The 17,145-nt window shown below is 32.0% G+C and overlaps 1 protein-coding gene and 1 long non-coding RNA gene across 2 annotated transcripts; one reads left to right on the top strand and one right to left on the bottom strand.

Moving 5' to 3' along the window:
• The first annotated feature begins 497 nt into the window (after positions 1 to 497).
• Positions 498 to 4,332, top strand: LOC131023530 (uncharacterized). Its single transcript, XM_057953075.1, has 4 exons — positions 498 to 511; positions 2,153 to 2,823; positions 3,022 to 3,259; positions 3,498 to 4,332. Exons 1-4 carry the CDS (start codon positions 498 to 500, stop codon positions 4,330 to 4,332), a joined length of 1,758 nt encoding a protein of 585 aa, XP_057809058.1.
• A 10,313-nt stretch (positions 4,333 to 14,645) lies between these two features.
• LOC131023884 (uncharacterized) lies at positions 14,646 to 16,125 on the bottom strand. The gene is made up of 4 exons (XR_009101555.1): positions 15,820 to 16,125; positions 15,564 to 15,661; positions 15,110 to 15,309; positions 14,646 to 14,991 (listed from the first exon to the last, which is right to left on the bottom strand). It is a non-coding gene; the product is annotated as an uncharacterized LOC131023884 (long non-coding RNA).
• Positions 16,126 to 17,145: the final 1,020 nt, after the last annotated feature.

The following is a 17,145-nucleotide window of genomic DNA, read 5'->3' as shown; positions in this document are numbered from 1 at the left end:
TTTATTTGTCAAAATTTCAATTTAATTTGGAGATCTATTAGTTGGAAAATGAGATTCTATTAGTTGGAAAAAGGGAAGACAATGAAGATTGATATGATTCTTTATACAGAGGAGTTTACTCTTCGTCCCTAAAAATTGTGGCTTTATTAATATTATGACGTTTTTGAAAATTGTGATATTTTTTTTTTTTGAAAATAACCCCACAAATTTTTCTTCTCACTGTTTATAAAAAGATATGAGACCCAATCTTCACTTAAACACAACTAATATACTTTTTCTTAAAATTCGTGCCATATCTTTTGATCCATAATTTTTAGGGACGGATGGAGTACGTATTTGAATGTCCTGAATGAACACTTTCATCCATTTATCAATTTAAAAATAAAATAAAATAAAGATTACGACTATAGAAATAGAAATAAGGGACTATAACCTATTTAATTAGTGATACCCAAAATAGTTTTTCGAATGAAATTCGTGTATTAAGAGCATCCACAATGGAGAGCCAAGGGTTGGCTCATAAATGTGGTCCCCATCATTTGTTAGCCCACCTCCACAATGAGAGCCAACCCTTGGCTCTTAATTATTTTTCTTTAATTGCCCGAAGCATTTTAATTGGGCGGTGTAGTGACGTACAGGCTGTGAGACCGATGCACTAGGGAAAGTCGGGCGCATGAGCCCAAGGCTTGGCAATGGAGGGAGGCGCGCAATGGGGGGGCTCGAGCCCTGAAAATGAGCCCCATTGCGGGTGCTCTAAGAGGACCTCTTGGGAAAGTCAAACTTGTAATATTATAGAACTTTTTCAAACCTAGCTACTTTTTTTAGAAGAAACACTAGAATAAAATATTCTAATAGTGGTATAATCTTTGAAGTATTATGATATATTGAGATAAATAGTTATTACGCTGTTATAAAAGTAAAAACATATAATAAAGTTTAATGATATTTGTAGGTGTAATTAATTTTCTGATATGTAACAATGTAATTAATTTTTACAAGATTATATTTATAATTAGTTTTCAGAAAATAAATTTCTTAATAATTAAATAAGTAATAAAATTTGTGTGTGTATGCGTGTCTCACAATATTTGTTATATTTTTAAATGTAATAAAATTTACTTTATTTTTGCATGTGTATGTGCAGGGAGTAGTGTAGCTAAACTTTCTTATAACCACCCAGGCGGCCAGATTCATCCAACCACCCGGTCAAATGATCTGGCCGTCGGGGCACGGCTAGATGATCTAGCCACTCATCGACTTGATGAATCATTGACTGATAGTTGTTAAATCGTTCTTTTTCACATTTTTAGTATACATTTTTTTTTACTGATATATGTCAAATCGATCAAAAGTGTAATTTTTTTACAAAAAATCAAGTCATCAATATTAATGGCTACTTAAGACTTGGGCATAAGATGTTTATATTTATAAAAGAAAGCATTTTTCATATACAACTTAAGGAGTATAGCATTTTAAATTTTCACTCTTTGAAACTTGCATGCTCAATCTTGTTGAAAAAACTAGCATTTGTACTCGTACAATACACAAGAAATATTTTTTTATTTTTATATAAAAAATAGATGCTAACCCAATTATCATATAAAAATTATAAATATAATAAAAATATAATTTTAATTGAATATAAAAGAAAATAAAAAATAAAGAATAACTCGCAATAATAAAACCGATATTATAAAAAAGTAAAAAAATAAGAACAAGTTAAAAGAAAGAAGAAAAATAAAAAATAAACTTATCCAAATAAAGAGGAGATGGGAGAGAGAATAGCTAGTTTTTAAAGTTTCAGATTTTAAATCAAATATTTACATAAAATATATAAAAATAATCCTCTGATTGTAATCTTTAATTATATATATATATATATATATATATCAAATATTTTATAATTAATCTAATTTTATAATTCTAGAAAAAAAATATTATAGAAACATAAGAAGATAACATACAAATAGCTTTTAATTTATTATAATCACAAAATTATTATTCAATTATAAAATTAATTTCAATTGGAAAGTAGCTTTTTTAATATATTATAAATTCTTCCAATTAAATTATCTCTTAATTTCAACTATTGGATTAAAGAACCGTCGGCTCTCAAGAATTTGACAAAGGAATTTTTTGCTGAATTTTTCAGGAAGAAAAGGAGGAGTCTACCGAAATTGCCAAATGACTTCACGGCAAGATCACTATCTGCAGAGGATAAGAGAAGGTTAATTAGACCTTTTACCGAAGAAGAAGCAAAAGAGGCAGTGTGGAGCTGCGACGAAAGCAAGAGTCCAGGCCCGGATGGATTCAACTTGTGCTTCTGGAAATCCTCATGGGAAGTGATTAAAGGTGATTTTATCAAACTGCTCCAGGAGTTCCATGAAAATGGGAAGATACCCAAGGGAGGCAACTCGTCATTTATAACTCTTATTCCCAAAAAAGAAGAAGCTTGTTCTCTGGACGATTATAGGCCTATTTCTCTCATCGGCAGTATCTATAAAGTGATTGCAAAGATTCTTGCCCAGCGTTTGAGCGCGGTTATGGACTCCATAATTTCAGAAAATCAAAGCGCCTTCATCAAGGGCAGATTTATTCTTGATGGAGTGGTTATCTTGAGTGAAGTTATAGAGGAGGCAAAGAGGGAGAAAAATGGAAGGATGATTTTCAAGATTGACTTCGCAAAGGCATACGATTCAGTTGAGTGGGATTTTATCGACTCTATGTTGGAACGATTCAACTTCGATCCGTTGTGGAGAAGGTGGATGAAAGGTCGTCTCTCTTCGGCATCGGCAAACGTCTTGATTAATGGATCACCTTCGGGTGAGTTCAGTTTGGAAAGAGGTCTCCGCCAAGGGGATCCACTCTCCCCCTTCCTTTTTCTAATTGTTGCAGAATGATTGTAGTCTTTAATTGATAGAGCTGTGAGCAGGGATCTTCTACACCAGGCGATGATTGGGAAGGATAAGATTAGGATAACACACCTACAGTATGCAGATGACACTTTTTTTGTTCTGGCAGATAATGAGAAGAATGCAGACGTTGTGAAGAAAATCCTGAGTTTGTTCGAACTCCTATCTGGTCTGAAAGTTAATTATAGCAAAAGTAGTTTGATGGGGATTAAAATTGATGATTCCAAACTCGAAAGTTTGGCTAATGTGCTGGAGTGTAGAATGGGCTCGATTCCTTTCAAGTATCTTGGAGTCAAGATTGGTGGAAGAAACAAGAGTGTCGTCGACTGGAATTACATGTTGAAAAAGTAAAGAAAAAAGTCTCGGATTGGAAAAATAGGAAATTGTCTTTGGCTGGACGTGTTACTTTAGTGAAGGCGGTGTTTCAAGCGATTCCTACTTATCAACTCTCATTCTCCTTAATTCCAAAAGCCACTGTTAGAGCGTTAACTTCGGTGTGTTGTAAGTTTCTGTGGGGAGGGAATGGGGAAGTGGGGTCGATTGCATGGGTCAAGTGGCATGATTTGTGTCTCAATAAAAAAGAAGGGGGCTTGGTTTTAGGAATATTGAGTTTTTCAATAAAGCTTTGGTGGGGAAGTGGCTGTGGAGATACTTGGAAGGTGGTGGATCGCTGTGGACTAAGATAGTGAAGTCGATCTATGGAGAGCTTGTCTGGGGAGATGAAGGAATTAGATTGTCCAGGAAAGGAAAATCTGGAACGGGATGGTGGGGGAAAATTATTTCTTTAGGTGGGAATTCGAATTGTGAGTGGCTTTTGAATAAAATTGAGAGAAGAGTGGGGAATGGTTCTAACACATCCTTTTGGGGTCAGAAATGGGTTGGGGGATCTACGCTGAAGTTAGTGTTCCCAAGACTTTTTCAACTGAGCTCCAACAAAGAAGCTCGCATTGGCGACCTTGGAAAATGGGTTGAGGGGAAGTGGATGTGGGATTTGTCTTGGAGGAGGGAGTTGAGGGCAAGAGAAATGGAAATGGTGCAGCTTTTGTACTCTTTTATTGCCAATTTCACTTTGTGTGCATGTGAAGAGGATAGATGGATTTGGGCGGCTTCTCCAGATGGAGTTTACACCACGAAGGCAGCATATTCACTCATTGTTGAATCAAGAAGAGAAGCAACTGCCCCTCTCAGTTATCCGGCTGAGTTTGTCAGAGTGTGGAAGACAAAGGCACCTCAAAAAGCGATTTTAACGGCATGGAGGCTTCTCAGAAATAGACTAGCCACCTGTGATAATCTTGAGAAGAGGAAAGTGCCGCTGGGTGAGGAAGAAAAGAAGTGTCAGTTTTGTAATTTAGAAATGGAAACGGCGGAGCACTTGTTTCTTCGCTGCTCAAAGACCGCAGAGATCTGGGATACAATCTAGAAGTGGCTCGACTACACAACAGTCAGATCAAACTTGGTTGGTAAACACCTTGAGTTGTTTGTTAATTTGAATAACGGGAAGAAGATGCCGAACCTGCTGCAGACGATTTGGGTTTGTACCATCTGGCTATTGTGGAGACGAAGGAATGAGTATAGATTTGAGGGCGTCGGTTGGGAGATTGAGGATCTAATCTCGGAACTTAAAGTTAGGAGGTGGAGTTGGAACAATATTTTTGAGATTACCACAAAGGATCTCTCTTTTGCTGAATGGTGCTCCAAAGATTTGCTCACCAAACTCCTGTAACTTTTGGTACTACTAGTACCCTTCAATGAAATTTGTTTATTTTCTAATAAAAATAAAATAAAAAAATAGTATTTCTTATGTCTAATTTTCCTTCTCTTTTTTGCGTCCATCGTCATTTTAATCGGCTGTCGGACCAATTGCTCAGTTTAGGACGAATGATTAAATTAAAGATGTTGCCGCTATTAATTGGTTGAGTTAAATTTACCTTCGATGCAAATGTGTAAATAAATTGTACCTCGGCAGTTATATCTTTTTGTCTGTATATATATATATATATATATATATATATATATATATATATATATATATATATATATATATATATAGGGTGTGGTTCTAGAGAGAACTACATTATTTGTGAGAACGGGAGAACCATCAAATCTAATACATCCACTGTAAAAATTAATGCATTCGCTGTTAAAATTAATGCACTAAAAAATAAAATAAAAAATGCTTCCTTCAGGATTCGAACCCAGGATCTGCATTCATCCAACAAGATGATGCATCCACCGTAGATCTTGATGATCGAATGGCTGAAAATGGTTCTCGGGTCTTCTTTTATTTATGGTTCTTTCTTGAACCTCTCCCTATATATATATATATATATATATATATATATATATATATTTTATCAGAAAAAGTAATTTGTTAGAAGAGAAAATGGTATTAGAGGTACCACTAAATTACACAAGAACAAGAGGAGTTTCACAAGAGAACCAAGCTTGAGAGCTAATTTCCTTAGCAAGTAGTCCAAAAATCTTGTTCCAACTCCACATCCTCACTTTCACTTCTTCGATCACGTCATTAATCTCCCAATTCTTGCCCTCAAATCTGCTCTCGTTACGTCGTTTCCACAACAGCCAACTGGTACAAACCCAAATTGTCGCAATAAAAAGTCGACCTTCCTTACCTTAGTCAAGATTTGTGAACAAATCGAAGTGAGCCTCAACCGATTGAGGCCATGCTGCTTTTATTCCCAGCCACCAATGAATTCCAATCCAAACCTTTTCAGTCTTCGGACACGACATAAGCAGATGATTTGTCGTTTCTAAATGTTGACAGCATGCATTACACATAATCTCCTCCTCTCCAAGTGGGATATTTATCTCAGTTTACTTATCTCCCTCTAAATAATAATAATAATAATAATAATAATAATAATAATAATAATAATAATAATAATAATAATAATAATAATAATAATAATAATACTCCTTCCGTCTCACGAATCTTGACATGTTTGGTTTCGGCACGAAAATTAAGGAATTGCAGATTAGTGTTTTAAGTGTGTAATTAATAAAGTATAAAAGTGATATATAAAGTAGGAATGTGTTAAGATTCGTGAGACGCGTACGGCCCAAAAAGGAATACGTGCCGAGATTTGTGGGACGGAGGGAATAATAATAATAATAATAATAATAATAATAATAATAATAATAATAATAATAATAATAATAATAATAATAATAATAATAATAATAATAATTAAAAAAAAACAAAAAAAAAACTTCCCTTTCATCCGTCCTTTATCTCGCGAATAAAATTATCCATTTAACACGTCCTTTTGTCTCACGAAATTAATCATTTTTTTTCCCAAAAACATAAAAATTATAAAATCAGTTCTTTTATATGTCTTTTTATCTCATAAAAATAATCATTGTTTAAATGTCCTAAAACTTCCTTTATCTCAGGACGTTAGATATTTTTATGGGAGGTTCTAAAAATTAGTGAATTTTTTAATTAAAATTAATTTAAATTATTTATGTACTAAAATAAATTTATACGATATTTATGAAAATGATATGTGTAGTAATTAACAACTGCAAAATAGAATAATTATATATAGCCTGTTTTTTAAAAAAATATTAAATATATTTTCAATTCTTCATAATTTTATTGGGAAGGATTTGTATATAACTTCTCTATATACTTCTCTATGCAACTGTATACTATTGGATAGGCTTTTCGAAACTAGTACTCGTATAATATACATCTGCAGAATTATAGTACTACTCTTTCTGTCCTTCAATTTAATATTTATTTTATCATTTTAATCTGTTTTTTAATTTTATAGTATGTATTTTAGTAAAATTATTTTGCACAATTTTATAATATGGAATTGTTTCTTTGTTTTCATATTTATTTATCATTTTAATCTGTTTTTTTAGTTATATATATTTTTTTAATAAAATTATTTTGAACAATTTTATAATATGGGATCGTTAATTTATTTTAAAATTATCATAAAAATAAAATTTTTATTTCACTCACAATGCACTTAATTAATTTATTAAAATGTATATAATTCTTAAAAGAGCATCAAATTGGATGAGTAATGCAATTTATAACTTGATCATAAATATGAAAAGAATTAGTAGTAGTAAGTTGGCAAGGCGAAGCAACTCCCGATTTAACTTTCACACAGTCCCACCAATTACCAAATTCCAAAAGATTGCAATCAATGCGATATCAGATCCTCTTAAACACTAACCCATAAAGAGCTAATCATTGCCATTAATCCACGTGCCACGTGGCAATCGATGGACTCGCCCCATGCAATGCATGCATGCAAATGCGTCACCCAATTAATGCACTATAAGTAAATATTTAAACAACAACAACTACTACTATATAAGTATCTTATATTATTACTACCACAAGTCACGAAAAGAAACAGTGTTTGAACTTCCAAAAAAAACATTCCTCAAAAGCAACGAGATACAACTGGAACAAGTGAATCCCAGTCTCCCACTTCTCTCTCTCCCCTCCACTTTCTCTCTCTCTCTCTCTCATATGTATATATGTGTATAGAAAGAGAAAGAGTGGGATTAGGATTGGTCTACAGCGCATAGTAACGTCGTTTTTAACAGGATCTACTTTTGGCAGGTAATGTTAATAAATTGATGTCTTTGAGGGTTGTGGGGGAATGGAGTAAAGGAAAAGAAAACGATGATCATCACAACATAACACAACAAGCAACCAAAAAATACCCCTCCTATCGTTTTTCATCATGCAATTGTTTTTCTCAATAATGTTATTTGAATAAACTATATTAAAATAAAAATAATAGTTAAATATTTTAAAAAAATTGATTTATTTATTATATTTAATTCAAAATAAGAAATAATTTAATTAATTTTATTGTTTCTCTATATTGTACTAATTTTTATTATTTTTTGAAGTATAAAAATTAATTACCAAAAAAAATAATATAAAAATTTAATTAAAAAACTACAGTATGAAGAAAGTAATAAAACTAACTAAAAATCCTTTTTAAATATGAATCCAAAAATTTTAAATAACTTAATTTTTAAAGTATTAAACCTTTTTTTTTCTTCGGACTTATTTTGTTCAAATAACACTACTCTTGTTTTTTGCCGTACAATGTATTATCACTATTTTCGATGCGCAAATAAAATATATTTAAAATAGTAAATATGACAGACTCGGATATAGAGGTGTGAGTAAAATTTGAAAGATATCTATTTGAGTATTAGATCATCTAAAAAAAATTGTACCTTTTATCCTTTTTTAATGACATATAAATTTCATAAAGAATATGCACAAAATCTCCCAACATGATATTTTACATTGATTGTATGTGCATTACTCTTACCACCATTTGTGTTAAATATGTAAATAATTCTTTATTGTATGCAGTGAAATAATAATAATTTTATTATTATTGTAAGTATGGAAAATATGTCAGTCAAATATTGAAAATAAGACAAGACTAAAAAGATGAAACTGTAAACCCCCAATTGTCTCCTAGGAGGAGGTCTAGTCTTCTGCCCAAAGGAAACTCGAAACCCCTTTTCTCTTATTCTCTTTTTCTTTTCTCGATGATTGATAATGCCCAATCTACCTTATTGTCCATTTGTCATGCAATTGCTTCATCCATTTTCCTTTCTATTTTTATAAGGTTTATTTCATGCTGCAACATTATTCTAGAATGACGTCCTTGCTTTACCAACATGGTTTTGAAAATGGTCAATTCGTTCGAACAAAATTAAAATAAAGGAAAAGGAAAAAAAGAAAGAAAGAAAAGGATATTATAGGGAGAGGTTGAGCCTTTAAAAATAATGTTATTGTTTTTAGACTCAATTTCTACCTTTATTGGGATGATTACATACTTCCATTCCATGCCCAAATGTAATCGTAAAGTCCGATAATAATACATGATCACTAATTCGAATTCTTCCATATATCTTTTCATTTGTTTTTTCTCTTCTCAATGGAGTTTTCATTCTTTTATAATTCATAGTCTTGAGTTTAAATTCGATAAATAGTAAAAAATTTAATTTTCAAAATTCATATATTTACATGACAAATTCATATGTATTCTACATAAACTTTATACATTTACATACGATTTCTCTAAGATTAAATCTCAATTAATTCATATATTGGATTTCTCTAAGATTAAATCTCAGTTGTTAAATTATGGGTAGATAAATGGTATAAATCAATTCTTATTTTATACTCTAAGAGTTGTTTTCAGCCTAACCCTCTCCATACAGATAAGACTTTAACTACTGGAATAAGAAAGTATTGTAAGTAAATAAGAATATTGGCTAAAATAAAAACATCTCTTAAAATATAAAATAAAAATCATTTTGAGCCCATAAATCATCAAGATCTACAGTTGATTCATCACCTTACTGGATGAATTCATGATCTTGAGTTCGAATCTGATAAGTAGCGAAAATTTTATTTTTCGCAATTCATACATTTACACAGCGAATTCATACATGTTCTATATGGAATTATATACATATATATATATATATATATATATATATATATATATATATATATATATATATATACAGGGCACGATCTGGTGCGTTTATTTTATCAATCTTATGGTTGATATTGTATCTGGAGGGAGATTTTTTTTCGCAGGGTTCGAATCCTGGAGGGAGCAGAATATTTTAAATTTTGTTATTCATCAGTATATACTGCATTGTTCATCAGTATATATGTCTTATTCATTACCAATTTTTAAAATTTTATTTTTCATCAGTATATACATCTTGTTCGTTAGATATACATCTTGTTCATTAGTATTATATGTCTTATTCATTGTCCTCATGTTACACGAAAAATAGGTGGTCTCACTGGAGTGTGCCCCTATATATATATATATATATATATATATATATATATATATATATATATATATATATATATATATATATATATATGACCACTCCAAGGAGACCCCCTAATTTTCGTGTAACATGAGGCACGATCTGGTGCACTTATTTTATCAATCCTATGACTGATATTGTATCTGGAGGGAGATTTTTTTTTTCGCAGGGTTCGAATCCTGGAGGGAGCAAAATATTTTAAATTTTGTTATTCATCAGTATATACTTGCATTGTTCATCAGTATATATTGTCTTGTTCATTAGTATTATATGTCTTATTCATTGTCCTCATGTTACACGAAAAATAGGGGGTCTCACTGGAGCGCGCCCCTATATATATATATATATATATATATATATATATATATATATATATATATATTAGGGTTAGGTTCTAGTGAGATTGTTATTTTTCGTAAAATGCGAGACTTATGAATAAGGCCACATATAGTGTTGAATAACAATATATTCAAAACAATAATAAAAATTTTGCTCCATCCAGAATATCGAACATACTCCTTCAAATAAATACCAGCCATAGGATAGATTAAATCAACACCTGTAAATCAATCTAAAATCGCACCATATATGATGGATCTTATTGAAACCATTCCGATGAAAATGGTCAAATGTAGTGAGAAATGGAAATGAATATGAAATGTAACATATTCAAATCATGTAAAAAGAAAATAACAAATAATTCTGTATAAATATACAAATAAACTAATATAAATCTACAAATAAGTGGTTTGTAATGAATGAATATCCGCTCAAATTAATTTGAGTTCGAATCTCAGAGATGGACAAACAACTTATTATTGACTTATTTATTAGAGCACCCACATCCGTTGAATCAGTTGGAGGCTCATCCAAATGTAGGACCACTCTCATTGGGGAGACTCATCTAACTGACTCATATTCATAGATTTTGATTTTTGCATTTTTCTCTAATGTAAATGACACCAATTTAAATAACACAATTACTTGAATTAAAATTACAAGAATTTAAATCACTAAAATATAAAATACATAAATTTAAAAATTGAAAAATTGAAAAAATTACAATAAAAAATAGAAGCTCAAACATTGCTAAAAAAATTTAAAAATAAAAATTACAGCCCAAATTATAGTTTTGAAAAACGAAAGCCTAAACTTTTTTTTTTAAGGGTTAATAGTGTGTAGTGGGCAAATTTCGTATAGCCCATTTGAATAAATATTCGTGGCCCATTGGTTGGTCTAATTAAAAAGGTCAAATTAATTTCAATTAATTTGACCCAAATGCTAGATCATCAGGGTCAATCCCGAATGCAAGGTCATTAAGACTCATCGGCCCAAACCCTAGAAAGGGCGGCGACCTGGGGAAGAAGGCAGAAACTAATCAGGGATATCGACCCCACAAATATCAAAACAACTAGGGTTGAGGGAGACGTGTTAGCAAAACCCTAGCCGTCAGGCCATCACGGTATAAATAAAGATCAATTAGGTCAATAGACGCATACAATCGTTCGCACTCCAACACGTTCTCTCCACCTCTCTCCCCACTCGCACAATTCTGCCTCCACGCTCTCAGCCTTAGGTTTTTCGGTGACAAGATTAAACGGGATGACCCGACGGCTCCCACTCATTGCTCAATCGCCCTTCAACTCTGTCAACCAGACCAACCCGATTTACTCTTTCTTTTACTTTCAATACGATTTTTCTTAATATTATTTACTGACTTGAGCGTCGAAGGCCCTTTGTTGGGTCCCGAAAGGTTTCGAATATGTGTATTTCCATCGACACCCCCATGGGGCTCTAACGTTGTTCGTGTTTCAGGTTGCTAGTGCCCATCGTACTAGACAACCCCGACGTCCTTATCCGTAGTTGTTGGATTCTCCCCGCAACATAGTGTTTTATATCCCGAACTTTCAGCATTTTCTACAAAATATCCCGAACTTTAATTTTCTCCTAAAAAATCCCGAACTTTCAATTTTTTCCATAAAATATCCCGCTATATAAAATTCAGTGATAGAAAGATGAATTATCTCGCGGAAAGAAATATTTTGGGGGCCATCATTATTGGAAAATCATATTAGGAACCACTATTGTTCGAAAACGTTGAAAGTTCGCGGTTTTTTTGTCATTTTTCCGTCATCGAATTTTGTATAGCGGGACATATTATGAAAAAAATAAAAATTCGGGGTTTTCTAGGAGAAATTGAAAGTTCGGGATATTTTATAGAAAACACTGAAAGTACGGGACATAACCCCTTTTTAAATAAAAGTTCAGCCCAATTATAATTTTAAAATTAAAACTACTACTCATTAACCCTATCTGTCTCCCTAAACCCAATTTGCCCCCCTACGCTTCATTTTCCCTCTCCCTCTTCCTTCGATGGCGCCGCATTCTACAGGTAATCAGTAGTTTCAGTTTTTTTTTTTTTTTTTTAAATCTGGCGCATGCGACGCACGCGAATCACTTTTCCAACAGATTATCCGGGTTCATCCATATGCGGCGGCCTCGAGCCCTTTCTTCCCTGCATCGGTGGGTTCATCGTCACAACCGACTCGAGTCGGGGTGATGAGCCTATCGATGTGGATGCTCTTATTCTCATTTCTCACGAAAATAATCTTTCTTACTATAACCTAACCGTACATATATATATATATATATATATATATATATATATATATATAGAGAGAGAGAGAGAGAGAGAGAGAGAGAGAGAGAGAGAGAGAGAGAGAGAGAGAGAGAGAGAGAGAGAGAGAGAGAAAGAGAATGATTCCAGTGGGAATGATATATGCAATGAGAATTGAGAATAGGTCATGATCCTTAATTTCTATGTATCTAACGATTGATTTTATTTGTTTTAATTCGAAAAGGTTATCTTTGTAATCTTTTATTATATTGTAATCGATTTTATATACATATATGCCATATATAATCTTATTAGTTTCAGAAATTTGATGCATCCCTAAAAATATGATATTTTTGTCTGTCAATCGATTTTTTTCTTATCAATAATAACACGTTCATCGTTTTCAACACATAAGACCATTAAAATTCTTTTCTTTTCTTTTCTTTTCTTTTCTTTTCTCGATAATAATTGACTCCATCATTCTTGCATTTATCTAACGATTGATTTTATTTGTTAATTTATTATTTGTCTTAATTCGAAAAGGTTATCTTTGTAATCTTTTATTATATTGTAACCGATTTTATATACATATATGCCATATATAATCTTATTAGTTTCAGAAATTTGATGCATCCCTAAAAATATGATATTTTTGTCCGACAATCGATTTTTTTTCTTATCAATAATAACACGTTCATCGTTTTCAACACATAAGACCATTAAAATTCTTTTCTTTTCTTTTCTCGATAACAACTGACTCCATCATTCTTGCATTTTACGTCGCTATTCATGAATAATACAAGTAATTAACGTTCATATTTTCAGCATTTACGTATATGTCCATTTTATGAATTTAACCACTTTTTAAACATGTTTTTACCGGAAACACCATGTTGTTATATTCTCAAATTTGTGAATATAATTTTTACTTCAAGCTCTATAGTATACTTCAGTTTATTGTATTTCAATTTACATGATAATATAATTTGCATAAAGTATTTTATGAATAGATAATATGATGATATAATTTGGTAATAGGTCACTTGCAATTCGATGAACATTATGTTTCTTAAATTTTGAACTATATTAATGCTATCTACATCATAATTCATCAGTTCAGTGAACTCGTCCATAATTGATCCAGACGATTGTTTTGATTTGTGTTTTCTTGAATGCGAAGATAAATTGAAATCCTATGTTGATTAGATATTTGCTAATTTGGAAGAAAAGATATAAATTTTATGAGATATACACATCTGGATATGGCTTTCAAATATGTAAAAACATCGTCATATTAGTAGATGACGGTTCAATTCAAACTCATTATATGTTATGTAATAGAGAACGTGTGCGCGGCAAGCCTGGCGAGCTATTTATCTCTCAAAATAATTCAACAACTCGGAAGTATAAGAGAACTTCATGTAGGGCTGATTGCGTGACACACATTGTTTTTCAGATTGCATCATATGATCATTATAGAGTTCACACATTCAACGTGGGTCATATTCATACTATGGTACATGATGTTAGTTGACATCTTATGATGAGCAAACAATAAGGTTGATAACATTCACCAAATGTTCATTCTATCTCATATTAAAGCTAACATTGGGTCAATGAGAACATTTCGAATGTATGAGGAGATTGTTGGCAGTTACAAGTTGATTTTGTGCACTAGCAACAATTTGAAAAATTATGTTTATGACTGAAGGAGTACGCCAACACTACAAGAATTTGAATTTTCAGCCACACATATAAGTGTGGTTAAAGGTAAGGTTATGTGTGGGTATAGATATTTACCCACACATAATGAAAATGTCAACATGTGTCACAATAAAAATGTAGAGAAAAGTTTTTACCCACACTTATATTTATGTGTGGATAAATCTCTTAATATTACCTACACATATATATGTCACCAAAAGTTATTTTTATGTGTAGTTAAATAAGTTTTTGTCATAATATAATACTGACGTGGAAATTACGTGGATTATGACGTGGCATTTGATATTGACAAGTGGCAATTTATGTGTAGGTAATTGATATATCATATGTGTGGGTAATAAATTTTTATTTTAAATCGATTAATAAGAAAAATAATATTTATTTTTGTCATAAATAAATTTAATTATGAGTAAATATATTTTAATATTTTTATTTATTTTTTGTATATTTATTTATTTCACAATTTGATAGGAGTGGTATTATTAACCAAAGTAGAATTGCAGCCCAAAAAATTTAAGGCTCAAAAACAAGAATAAAAAGACATATTTCACCAAAAAAAAAAAAACCGACATATATCAACACAAAAACACAAATGTACATGACAAAATCACCCTAATAGATCTGTTAAAGAAGCTAAGGAACTATATATATATAAAAAGAAAACTAAGGAAGTCTGCCATGAAATATTAATAACCCGGGCATCCTTCACTCGCCTCGAGACCACTCCAGAGATACACTGCTTAATCCAGCTGCCGATCAACACCAAGTGCAAGAAGGCATAATCCAGCTGCTACCACTGCTGGCTATCCACTCGAAGATCCTCCAATAATCTTGCTTCTGTTATAAGGATTTCTAGCAGCCCTTTTTAGATATAATCAATCAAAATTATTAATAAAAAGAATGCTCATCACTTCCAGAACATACTAATCTAATTAATTTCTCTTTAGCCCACAAAACACACACACATATATATATATACCTCAACTGACTTATAGAACTTGTAAATCTCCTCAACATACTCAACAACAGCTAAGTCATTCCCAAATCCTGCGCATCAATATCAACATGTATTAAGGCAAGCATGTACTTTAGGCCAAAATCAACATGTATTAAGGCATTCGCAACCATGTCGTCCAGCCAGTGCACTTCCTTAACTGAGTTTTCCTCATACTTCAAGTCCTAAGACAACAAAAATAAAAGATACTGATCAGAACAGAATTTAGTTAGCATTAAATCTGCTATGGAGCAACTAAGTTGAATTCTTTAAATATCCATTGATATGGGACACCTTGCCTCTAGGCTTCTAGCTGTGAGGGGCTGTTCAGCCACCGTACTTAGCTAGTAGCTACGTTGTAGATAGTAATCAAAACAACAAGAAGAATAACAAAACAGAATTGGAATTGAGATATAAAAAATCACCGTAAAAATTATACCAGCAAGAAAGTTTCCACGGCGATTAAAGGCGATATTTCATAACTGATATACTCCAAATACTCCTCTATCACTTCTGGAAAATCACCCTGTAGCGGGTCTGCATGCAACCCAAAAATAACGTTTACAAAGGGAGTCGAGGAGAAAACAACAAATTGGAGAAAAGGGGCTCGACGACTGCCAAAAAAGGAACAGAGGGAGAAGATGCAGTAAATTGAAAAAAAAAATCTGATTACCAATAAATTAATTCAACTGTACCTGGAACGGAGGGGTTGGAAGGAAAACGATACGATTTTGGCGGAGGCGTGCAGCGGCTGATGGAGCAGAGCGGCGAGCGGCGACATATGGAGCAGAGCAGCGTGCGGCGGCGCTAGGGTGCAGAGCGGCGTGTCGCGGCTGATGGAGAAGAGCGGTGGGCAGCGCCGCTAGGGTGCAGAGCAGCGGGCGACGCTAGAGTGCTCAGCGGCGGGCGGCTCCAGGGTTTTAATCCCTAGCTGCAAAAGGTGAAGGTGGAGATGGGATCCTCTTTGGCGGGAATTACAATTAGGTTAGTAGGAAGTGAGAATTTTGGTGGGGATGTGAAGACGTGAGGTGTAGTGGGAGAATTAATTAGAATAGTATTTAGTGGGAGTTTTGGAAAATGGCGGTAAATTAATTAGAATAGTATTTAAAATAATTGTGCTAAAAAATTTTAATTACCTGCTCGATTTAAAAAAAAAATTAATCTGGTATTCAAATTCTGTTTTTTTTTAAACTCCTTAATTTTAATAGCCTGCTCGATCTTACCTTTTTTTTTTTTTTTCTAATTACCAATACTGTAAATTGTTAATATATGTTGTATAAGAATACAAATAAGATCGTTGGTGTAGTGGAAGTTATAAGTTGAAGTTATCCAACTCCATTGACACATGGTTCAATTCCTTGTTTTTGCAATTCGATTTTTTAAATTAAGGAAATTTGCTACTGAATTAATATATAGACGATTAATACAGGAATATGCCATACAAGTTTTAAATTGAATTTGTGTTAAAAAATAAAATATATTGAATTTACTTTAATTCGCCAAAAAATAATTATAAAAATTATTACACACACACACACACATATATATATATATATATATAATTGATAATTATGTTTGGTTAAAAAAATTTATTAGATTGCCACGTGTGCACACCAAATATAAAAATAAATTTCATTAAATAAAATAAAACTAAAAAAAACTCCCTCCATACAATAAATGTTACTAAAATTTGTTTGCTACAAATGTCAATAATTAATTCGAAGTTTCTAATTGATTCACCTACACATTTTTCAAAATATGTGTCGGTAATTATGTGTGAGTAAAACATCAATTAAGATTTGCATAAATAATTAATTAAAGCCAAAATATAAATGTGGCTAAATGCATTCTCCCACGTTTATTACATGTCAAGAATTAATAATGATAAAAATTCATTAGCCACACATAAATAATTTAGAATTATGTGTGGTTAATAATTTTTATTAGTTTACCACGTTGGCACACAATATTCAAAAATAAATTTTATTATACATAAATAAAACTTAAAAATAACTTTAAAT

The sequence above is a fragment of the Salvia miltiorrhiza genome, chromosome 4 (genome assembly GCF_028751815.1).
Source record: "Salvia miltiorrhiza cultivar Shanhuang (shh) chromosome 4, IMPLAD_Smil_shh, whole genome shotgun sequence".
Taxonomy (NCBI): domain Eukaryota; kingdom Viridiplantae; phylum Streptophyta; class Magnoliopsida; order Lamiales; family Lamiaceae; genus Salvia; species Salvia miltiorrhiza.
This window is presented reverse-complemented; position numbering and strand designations above follow the sequence as displayed.

Excerpts from the sequence above, each read along its gene's own strand:
- LOC131023530 (XM_057953075.1), top strand. Across the intron at positions 2,824-3,021 it reads GATTAATGGATCACCTTCGG|ATAATGAGAAGAATGCAGAC; the intron begins GTGAGTTCAGTT and ends TTGTTCTGGCAG. Across the intron at positions 3,260-3,497 it reads TGGAATTACATGTTGAAAAA|GGGGCTTGGTTTTAGGAATA; the intron begins GTAAAGAAAAAA and ends ATAAAAAAGAAG.